This window comes from Carex rostrata, chromosome 13, assembly GCF_964058835.1.
Source record: "Carex rostrata chromosome 13, lpCarRost1.2, whole genome shotgun sequence".
Classification (NCBI taxonomy): domain Eukaryota; kingdom Viridiplantae; phylum Streptophyta; class Magnoliopsida; order Poales; family Cyperaceae; genus Carex; species Carex rostrata.
In genome coordinates this window covers 9134339-9145060 of record NC_135930.1, presented here as the reverse complement: position 1 = coordinate 9145060, position 10722 = coordinate 9134339, and the positions used below count along the sequence as shown (strand labels likewise).

Here is a 10722-nt window from a genome sequence, read left to right as displayed (position 1 = left end):
AAAGTCAAGCGGTCAAAATTAGAAAGTTAATAAATTAATTTTAGTGCATTCATTTTCTAAACGTTTTTTGACCTGCACTTCTATTGTCATTCGTAAAAGTTGTTTCACGAACTGAAATGAATAAATTGGAACAATTTAAGAACCGTCGAATCCACAGTTTTTCTTATATATTTTAAGACATTGTACTAAGATCGATGTCGTATGTATAAAATTCAGTATCCATGTTGGAGTTCAGTTAAAGAATCTAATTACTTATCTTATGCTGACAATTAATAATTAAGTATTTTTATATTTACAATTTTATAAGTAGGAATTTTTTTTTTTGATAAAGTGGGTATAGCCCACCGATTTCATTAAGAAACCATAATGTCAAATGCAAAGAGCTCCAACTATCTAGAGCTCAAAGCATGTATACAAAGTACTAATAGATGAACAAAAGAACGACAATAGCAAACTACAATAGAGGAACAAGGAACTGCAAAGCAAACATGACATCAAAATAAATTGTTGGTCTAAACTACAAAGGGATGCAAGTAGTCAGCATATCTTCAAAAAACTGTTTCCATCCTTGCACAGTCAAGCTATATAGTCGGGATTATACCAAGCATATGGATTAAACCGTCGACCATTTGGGGTGGGTGTCCCTGGTAGCTCCTCTCTCTCCACTTCTTCCTCTAGGGAAGTGGTTTCTTCCTCGGAGTGAGGTAGAAGGTCCTGAGAGCAAAGATCATTAGTATCCATCGGTAAAATAAGAGATAAGTGTAAAAGAGATCCTGTATTAGAATTAGTACACCAAAATTTGACAAGTGAAATAATTTTAGATCCTACCGATTGCAAAGAGGGTAAAGAAGAGCCTTGAAAACATATTTTATTCCGTTCAAGCCATATGATCCAAAGTACTGCACCTCTAACAAATTCAACTAAAGGAATGTGTTTTAAAGGTATACATGCATTAATAAACCATATGTCATCCATAGTAGTGCCTGCAAAGGTGAAGTTATTATGTGACCCAATCCATTGCCAAATAGAATTGGCAAAAGTACACTGTACAAACAAATGGTCTGTTGATTCAAATTTACCACAAAAAGGGCAAGCATGATCCCCTTGCCATCCTCTTTTAATGAGATTACCCTTAGTGAGTATTTTATTTATTTTCAACAAGTACAAGAAAATTTTGATTTTAAGGGGCATTTTAGACAACCAAATTGTTTTAAAAGTAGTATTGGAAATGCCTCCAAATTCTAGCCATCGATAAAAAGAATGCACGGTGAATTTACCCACCAAGGACCATCTCCAGTAAAGTGTATCTGGGGTAGAAGGATTGGGGACAAAGTTTTGTATTTGAATGTGCAGGTGATGCCACTCATAGTATAAAGTACCAGTAAGTTGTCGTGTGAAAAGTAATTGCCATGAAGAGTTTACATAGGCCTCAATAACCAAAAGATCAGGGTCTGTAGTGTGTAAAAAGAGGTTAGGAAAGAGAGAGGAGAGAGGTTGGTCAGAGCACCAACGGTCTTTCCAAAAAAGGATGGTTAAGCCATTTCCCAATTGTCTAGTAAGACCTAATTCTACAACATTTGTATGTCTCAGAATACCAGACCAGAAAGGGGAACAAGTAGAAGAGAACCCTAATAAACCATATTTATGCAGAATTATAGTTTTCCACATGCCAGAAATTTGGGGGTTCTTGAATCTGACCCACCATTTGGCTAATAAAGCCTGATTTAGGCGTTTAAGATCTATTATTCCCAAACCCCCTTGTGATTTGGATTTACTAACAGTGTCCCATGAGACGAGGCAATATTTTTTCTTCACTGTATTACCTCCATACCAAAGGAATCTTTTCCTCAATTGATCAATTCTCAATCGAATTTTAGAGGGCATCACAAAAACTGAAAGCCAATAAATAGGAATAGAAGATAGAACAGAGTTGAGGAGAGTAAGTCTCCCTCCATAAGACAAAAGCTTACCTTTCCAACCTTGAATTCGAGATTCAATTTTATCAACCACAGATTGCCAATCACTAAGGGATGGTTTTTTATAATGCAAAGGAAGCCCCAAATAAGTAATTGGCAACTGAGAAGTTTTGCATCCGAATATGGCTGCCAGTACAGCCCCCTCCTCAGGTGGTATATTGAGGGGGATCATTTCAGATTTATCGTAGTTTATTTTCATACCTGAGAGATTTTCAAAAGCTATCAAGTGAAGCTTGAGTGCTTCAATCATTCTAAAATCAGCTTTAAGAAATAATAAGGTATCATCAACAAATTGTAAATTTAAAACGGGTCCTAGAGATCCAAAATTACCCAAACCAGATATAAAACCTGCTGTTTGTAATTGTTGTAAAGATTTGTTAAGGACATCAGCAACCAAATTGAACAAAAGAGGGGACAAAGGATCACCTTGTCTCAAGCCTCTTTTGCATTTGAAATATGTACCATTGGACCCATTGAAATTAATACAAGTCTGTCCACTATGCAGTATAGATTTAATCCATGTGATAAAAAGATTTCCAAATCCTCTGGCTTGGAGAATTTCTAAAAGAAAATCCCAATTGACTCTATCAAAAGCTTTCTCGTAATCCAGTTTAAATAAAACCCCTTTTAATTTCTTTTGGTGAATAGTGTGTAAGACCTCATGTGCACAAGCAATGTTGTCAGTAATTAACCTTCCCTTAATAAAAGCAGTTTGGGAGTCACTTATGATAGAATCAATAACCTTACTTAATCGAGCAGTAAGAACCTTTGTAAGTAATTTGAAGCTGCAGTTGATTAGACTAATAGGTCTATAGTTGGTGACTAACTTTGGATCTGTTTTCTTAGGAATGAGACACAAGAATGCTAAATTTAGTTTAGACAAATCTAGAGTATTGTGATAGAAAGCTTGAAATAATTGGAGAATATCTCCTTGTATCACATCCCAGAAAGATTGGTAAAATAAAAATGACAAGCCATCAGGGCCAGGGGCCTTGTTAGGATTACATGAAAATAGAGTTTTTTTAATTTCTTCTAAAGTGAAGGGAGCTTCAAGACTGATACTGTGAGATACCGACAGTTTTTCAGAGTCAGTCCATAATTTGGGATTGAGGGAAATGTCCCTTTCAGTAGTGGTTCCTAACAGATTTTTATAAAAAGCAGTTACATGCATTCTAAGTTGAACAGGGTCAAAACAGGTAACTCCATCAATTTCTAAAGAGAAAATTGTATTTTTTCTTTTTCTAGTGGAGGCTGTAACATGAAAAAATTTGGTGTTAAGGTCCCCTTTTAAAAACCATTTAAGACGTGACCTTTGTTGCCAGTAAACTTCTTCATCTAGATAGAGTTGATGAAGAGTGGACTGACAATTTTGCCAAGATTCCATGTCTTGAGAAGACAGTGAATGGGATTCATCAAGTTCTTCGAATATGGTGATTTGAGACAGAAGGTTCTGTTTCTGTTTTTTGTGAGCACCCATTACATTTGTATGCCAGCCTCGTAATTTTCTCCTTAGAAACTGTAACTTGACCTGCCAATCTTTACCTAGATCATGACCTGAGGGAAAAGATTGCCACCAACTAGTCAAGAGTTCAATGAACCATTCCTGAGCTAACCAAGCTTTTTCAAATCTGATAGGAACTGTACTGTGAAAAATAGGAGCAGATGTGCTAAGTATAAGTGGGTTATGATCAGACATGAATCTAGGCAAAGAAGTTAAATTATGGGCAGGATAATGTGATACCCATTCTATAGAGCAGAACACTCTGTCTAAAAGGGCTTGAGAAGTTGAATTGATAGATTTGGACCATGTAAACTTCCTATCAGATAGGGAGATTTCTAAAAGTTGAAGAGTTGAAAGAAGAGAATTAAATCTGTTACTTAAGGCAATATTGAAGGAGGGACCAATCCTTTCCCTTCTATATCTAATAAGATTGAAATCACCTGTGAGTAACCAGGCGGATATCCCGTAACTATGAATTAGTCTAAGTTCAGTAAAAAAAGCAAGTCGCTTGGATGACAAGACAGGACCATAAACCACAGTATAGATCCATTCAAAATTATCAGATTTATTCTTAAAATGTAGAGAGATAGTAAAATCACCAATCCAATGATTAATTAAATCAAATTTAGAACCATCAAAGCCAACTAGAATGCCTCCAGATAAGCCTAAAGATGGCCTTTGAAACCATTGAGACATGATAGAACTAAGATTACTGAGTATGCGTGAAGTAAAAGATTCATTTTTTGTTTCTACAATCCCGATAATGTCAATAGAATGTGCTTTGATGTAATCAGAAACTAGTCTACGTTTAACATCCTTCCCTAAACCACGTGCATTCCATGTAAGGAAATTAACCATTTAAAAGTGTAGTATGCCCTGAATTTGGTGTTTTAAGCACCAAATCACTAATGTCAGTCAAAGAAGAAGGTAACTGAACTGCCAGATGGTTATCAGCAAGTTCATCTAAAACTGTAGATAAAGCAAGTTTTGAAATGGTGCGAAACTTATGGATTACCTTATTTTTAATGTCCGCAGTAGGACCCAAGCAAAAACCACCAATTTCATACATAGAAATCAACTCAGAATCAGTTAAATGTGCATATGGAAATTGATCTAGCAGTAATTTAATACCTGTGCCAGTACTGCGTCTGACTGGTTTGTCAGCAGCGCCCTTGTTATCAGCAACTGACTGCAACTTGATACGCAAACTGTTACGTGTCTCAGAAGAGGAAGTAGGTGCTGCCACGGGCTGATTGGCCACCAACTTGGTGGATGGCATCTTAGATTGAGGGTCAGGTTCGTTGGGGGTCCATGGGTCAGAATCCAAATATTTGTTGACGACTAAAGTATCTGAACTCGGTACCAGTACCGAGACAAGTGGCTGAACATCCAGATTGACAGGTTCCCGGCTCTCAGTATCTAAAGCCGAGAAGCGATTATTAGTGTCAGCCAAGGGAGTGGGTATTGCTACCCTTGGAGAGATAGGTTTAGGGGGAATGACAAAAGGCACCTCAGGTGGGGGTACCACAGGTGGTGGGGGAGGGGGTGGAGGAGGGGGTAGCTCCAATGGTGGAGGGACCACCAAAGTAGTAGAGGTAAAGGGTGGGGGAGTGACTTTCTGCCAAACTGGAGTAGAGGGTTCCTCTACCATGATGAGGAGATCATGATATAACACAGTTTTATCCTCATCAGTGAATTGTAAACGACGAGAGGTAGGAATGATCGAACGATCAGGAACTCCAATCTTGATCCGCAGAATTTCTAAGTCATGACAATCAAAAGATTGCGGGTCGGTGGCAATCCAGAAACCACCGAGATTCTCCGCTACTCTCTTGATTTCACTAGGAACCCACAAATCTTGGGGAAATCCTAGAATATTCAACCAAAAGGTTTGAGGTTTATAGCCTTTCCCAAATCGGGCAAATGAGAAGGGTTCCAGAGGGAAATCCACATCTCCAAGTGAGATCTTGCGTTCCCGGAGAGCAATGGTACGCCACGTATCATCTGGTGGGTCGATCAGGAAGTATTGAGAGGCAACCTTGCGTGGAACCCATTGCCAATCAGGGATAGTCGGAAACGAGCTTTCAGATGTGATTGAATGAATTGGGCGCCTCTATTCTGCTGATCAAATAAAACCACTCCTTTCGAAAGGATCTCACGAAGACGACGAGTGTCTTTATTGGAGTAGAATTTCATCAAAGGACGGGAATTGAGAGATTCCATCGGAGGAGAGGTGGAGGACATGGAAGTGATCTTAATCGGATTCTTGCAAGTTACCGATCGGTGGCCCACTTTGTTGCAAGCGAAGCAAACGAGCGAACTACGACAGGAGGATGCAATGTGGCCTTTGTCACCGCATCGGTAGCAAGAAGGGTGTCTGGTATTGATAGAGCGGCGAATTGAGGAGAGTTTAGCATGGGCAGTAGAAGGAGGGTGGGATGCTTTAGGATGAGGTCGATGAGGCGGGTTAGAAAGCACAGAACGAGAAGCAGGCAACACCGATGAAGGAATATTAGCCGCAGGAGATCGGACAGCGCCAGCAAAAGAAGTGTCGGGAAACACGCTAGGGTTATGTTTCAATAGGTGCAAAGGTTGCCACGAAGAGAAACCGTCCAGATTTGATCGAACCGCTGGGGGCTGAGAGGATCCAACTGGAGAAGAGGAGAGGACTCCGCCGGAGAGACTAATTCGTCTTGAGGGGGACACGTGGGTTACAAGAGGACGGACCAGATTATCTGTAGCGGGGGCGGAATGAACTTCGGGGGAAGAGTGAGGTTGAAGACGTTTCACCTCAGCAAGAACCTGCTGCATAGCGGACTCCAGAGCAGAGATGGCCGAAGGGAAAGTCATAGCGGATCAGAGAGGCCCAAGAAGGAACAGGCCAGGCAGAAAGAAGGATTCTTGAATTTCCGGTCTTTGTCGCCGAAGGGAAATCTCTCCAGAAAAAAAAAAATAATATCTATTTAGTATCACAAACCTCAATTAGTTCAATTATCTATATATGCTAATTATTGTTTAATATCTATTGATTTTGATATCACTCAGCACCAATTGGATGGATGTCTGTCCAACAATATATAATGTTCAAGATGATCGAATGATTTGAAAACACGTTAGACCCAATAATTTAATTACTAGAAATTAATATTTACCAAATAATAATTAAGGTCATATTATTTACTTTAACATATTATGAAGTCTGATCGATATAGATTGTCATATTAATCTTAAAACATCGGTGCAGTGACCAACGTTAACATGCATGAAATCACCATTCTGGAGGCCACACAACAGGGCCACAATTTTCTTGATCATAGTGGATCATGGTTCCTTGTCGATGTCATCCATGAATCTGATCTTTGACTATATATAGGTTAATAGTATTTCTATCACAATCACTTGTAAAGTTGTAATAGTTTTTCTTTGTTTTTTTGTTTTTTGAATTTCCAATGTGAATGGAAAAAAATATAAATTCCAACATTGTTATGAAAACATCCCCACTAGACAACTTTTACGCTATTTGACATCGCCAATCGCAAGCAGCTACGTCAGCTATATATTCTTTCGCTACGGAGGTTGGATCTCTATAAAGTATAAATACATATAGCTAGGCGCATCGCCAGCGCGGTCCCATATATTATTCACAATTCAAACATCCTATCTTAACAAAACAAGCAGAGTTCAACCCAATGGCATCAGAAAAGAGCAAGATTCTGATCATCGGTAGCACCGGTTACATCGGGAAATTCATCGTGTATGCAAGTGCAAGGTTAGGTCATCCTACATTTGCCATGGTAAGAGATACTGCACCGGCCCACCCGGCCAAGACGCAACTGCTGCAGCGCTTCACCGACTTAGGCGTCACTCTAGTTAAGGTACTGAATTAATAAATCGATTATTTCAGTTCCGAATTTTGGTAATTGAATCCACTTACCTTCTGTTTCTTACCTAAGTTAATGAACTGTATGTAGATTTTGCATGGCTGAGAGATAAACAAGAAACTTAAGCGAAATAATGCATTTTTGTCTTAATTATTTTAATCTCATGTTATTAGGGAGATTTGAATGATTATGAGAGCTTGGTGAAGGCGGTAAAAGCTGTCGACGTGGTGATATCAACGGTAGGAGTCACACAGATTAAGGAACAGATGAAGCTAATCGCTGCAATTAAAGAAGCGGGTACAATTAAGGTTGGAATTATGCTCCTCCCTTCTCAAATACTCTTAACAAATTGGCAACTTAAAAATGTTTTGTAAAATTTAGGTCTTTCTAACTTTTAATTGTAAGTTAGGTATATCCAATCAAGTCATTTTCAAAAGAGACGTATGGGGGGTGGGAAGAAGACCGGACTCTTTTTTTTTTTTTTTTTTTATATTGGTCAAAGAAACTAGTAAAGAGCTAAGACTTCAATATATGAAGCAAAAAATGAAAGTTATACAAATATATATACAAAAACCATCTTATGAATCTGTCTAATATAAAACTTAATTCTAACAAACAGAGGTTCCTCCCTTCTGAGTTTGGGACCGATGTGACCCATGACCACGCCGTTGGACCGGCAAAGAGGTCATTTGGTGCAAAATCTCAGTTGAGGCAAGCGATCAAAGATGAAGGGATACCGTACACCTTCGTTGTGTGCAATTTCTTTGCCAGCTACTTCCTCCCGACCATTGGCCAGGTAGGAGCGTCCGGTTTGCCCGTTGACAAATACACCATTTTAGGTGATGGAAACACCAAAGGTAGGCTTTCATTCTGTGAATTTTATATTTTGATGGCAATATTCAAGAGTTAATTTAATAATGGAAGAAAAGATAGAACATGTTCAAGAAAATTTAGAAATAATTATTATGAAAATTCAGCTCAATTGGTTTGACGATCCAAGTGACCAAGTCAATAATCAACATCTTAAACATTTTCTTAATTAATTGACAAGGAAAAAAAATTCTACTCTTTCATTTACATTTAGAAAATTAAATACTAGCTTTAGACAATTGTTTACTTTTGAATTACCAACCAGAAACATTCAAGAGATTTACACTGTTTCTGAGTGAGAACAATCATAATCTAACAGTATCTAGGTACCAATACTATCAGCAGAAATAACCCATAGCTAATAGTTTCTCTAATGTTGGTAGGGTAATTTAGGTATTCAAATAATGGATAGGTGTAGAAGTAAGAATAGGAGAGGAATTGGGATGTAATGCAGAGCCGAGATAGCATGTACACTTGAATGATTTTATGAAATGCAAATGACCTACGGGTTTCCAAAAAAGAAAAAGAAATAACCCACAGCATGCTTAATTTTCCTGTCTATTGTTATCAATTACAAAATGTACTTTTATTGTATCAATATTTTTGGAATAAGGGGTACGTCCTAACTGAGAAGGTTTAGGCCGTACGAGTTAGGTGTGTATTTATTACGTGTCCGAGTGAAACCGAATGCAGATTCGGTAGGTAACTCTATCCTCTATGTACCGTTCACTGCTGTATTTCTGGTCCCCCTCAGTGAAATTCGGAGTATTTATAAGCCAATATATATATGTCGGTTTGGGTGCCGTACGGCCATCCGACTGGACTTTTCTTGCAGGCCGGGTTAATCAATTTGAGTCTTGTACCGACGACTCGAATATGCCTAACTTGTGGGCTGGCGAGCTGATTGGAGCCACGTACGGACAACTTGGACGGGCCTGCTACTTAGACTTGCTATCTGGACTTGATACTTTGCTTGTGATGGTTTTATAAGACTTTTTAGTACATGGCCCTATCAGTTATCAATTAAAAGAATTCATACAAAATGTATTTCTCTTGTAGCAATATTTTTGGACGAGGATGACATCGGCACGTACACCATCAAGGCAGTGGATGACCCAAGAACGCTAAACAAAATCCTCTATATGAGACCGCCGAACAACTCGTTCTCACAAAACGAGCTCATTTCGTTCTGGGAGAAGAAAACCGGCAAGACCTTCGAGCGGGTCTATGTCCCGGAGGAGGAGGTTGTCAAGAAAATACAAGGTATATGCTGAAGCCTCTTTTATTTTATTTTATTTTCTTTTTCTTTTTGCTGTTACATAGTAAATTTGTTGTTTGCAGAGTCTCCCTTCCCTCTTAACATTATGCTTGATGTCGGTTATGCTGCATATGTCAAGGGTGACCACACTGGATTTGAGATTGATCCATCCGTCGGTGTCGAAGCTTCTCAGCTCTATCCCGATGTCAAGTATACTATGGTCGACGAACTTTTGAACAGATTTCTGTAACTAACAATTGGCCATCAGTTAGTTTTTACAGTTTGAAAGAGAACTATTACTTAGCATTGGGTGCTGTTTGTGTTTCAGTTAATAATTTGTGATATGATAATAACACTATTTCTGTATATAAAGACAATTTATTAATTTGTTTCTATATGTCGATATATAGCAGGCCAAAGGATATAGTTTTTTGTGCTGAGAATCTCACTGTTAATTGTTAATTAACTACAAAATTAGAAAATATTGTTCCGTCGATTGATAAAATTGAAAAAGACAACATTTTCCTAGTAAAAAGAGAGAAGGCTAAAGAATCTATTGCTGGCACGGTTTTATTTTTATCCAACTTCAAATAACATCATATATAAAAAAAAGAGAGTAAAGGAATATTGGCATTGACAATGCCAAAAATTACCGGGGCTGCGTGTTACATCATATAAATATGGGGGAATTTCACGTATACCCCTCAAAAACTTCAAAATTACATATTTTCCCCTCTAAAGTTTGAAATTACATATTTTTCTCTCTAAACTTCAAATACTCACAAATTTACCTATTTTATTGTCTTTTATATTAAAACTCATTCTAAAATCTTAAAATACCCATTTTACCCTTTTATTAAAAGCATATAAAGCCCATCAAACTCAAATTTGAATCTAAATAATTTTTCTACCATCCAAGCTGCTTTTAAATATGCGTGCGCAATATCAGCACGAATCTTGATGCGAACACGCACATATATTGATGTGATGTGCATAGATCTTAATGTGATGCGCACCAATCAATATTTCTTTAAGATCCGTGCATGCTAGATCAGCACGAAATTGAAGCACTATGCACAGATCTTAATTCGATGCACACGGATCAAACGGTAGAGGAACCCTTTAGATTTAAATTTGAGTTTGATGGGCTTTATATGCTTTTAATAAAGGGTAAAATGAGTATTTTAAGATTTTAGAATGAGTTTTAATATAAAATACAATAAAATAGGTAAATTT

At 37.9% G+C, this 10722-nt stretch overlaps 1 protein-coding gene across 1 annotated transcript; it reads left to right on the top strand.

Moving 5' to 3' along the window:
- The first annotated feature begins 7108 nt into the window (after window positions 1–7108).
- On the top strand, window positions 7109–9874 carry LOC144564692 (phenylcoumaran benzylic ether reductase Pyrc5-like). Its single transcript, XM_078314289.1, has 5 exons — window positions 7109–7352; window positions 7532–7666; window positions 7978–8215; window positions 9288–9491; window positions 9570–9874. Exons 1-5 carry the CDS (start codon window positions 7167–7169, stop codon window positions 9734–9736), a joined length of 930 nt encoding a protein of 309 aa, XP_078170415.1. The 5' UTR covers window positions 7109–7166; the 3' UTR covers window positions 9737–9874.
- Window positions 9875–10722: the final 848 nt, after the last annotated feature.

Coding starts and splice junctions, on each gene's coding strand:
- LOC144564692 (XM_078314289.1), top strand. CDS start 7,167: ATGGCATCAGAAAAGAGCAAGATTCTGATCATCGGTAGCACCGGTTAC. Junction 8,216..9,287: donor AGGTGATGGAAACACCAAAG/GTAGGCTTTCAT, acceptor TTTCTCTTGTAG/CAATATTTTTGGACGAGGAT. Junction 9,492..9,569: donor GGTTGTCAAGAAAATACAAG/GTATATGCTGAA, acceptor TGTTGTTTGCAG/AGTCTCCCTTCCCTCTTAAC.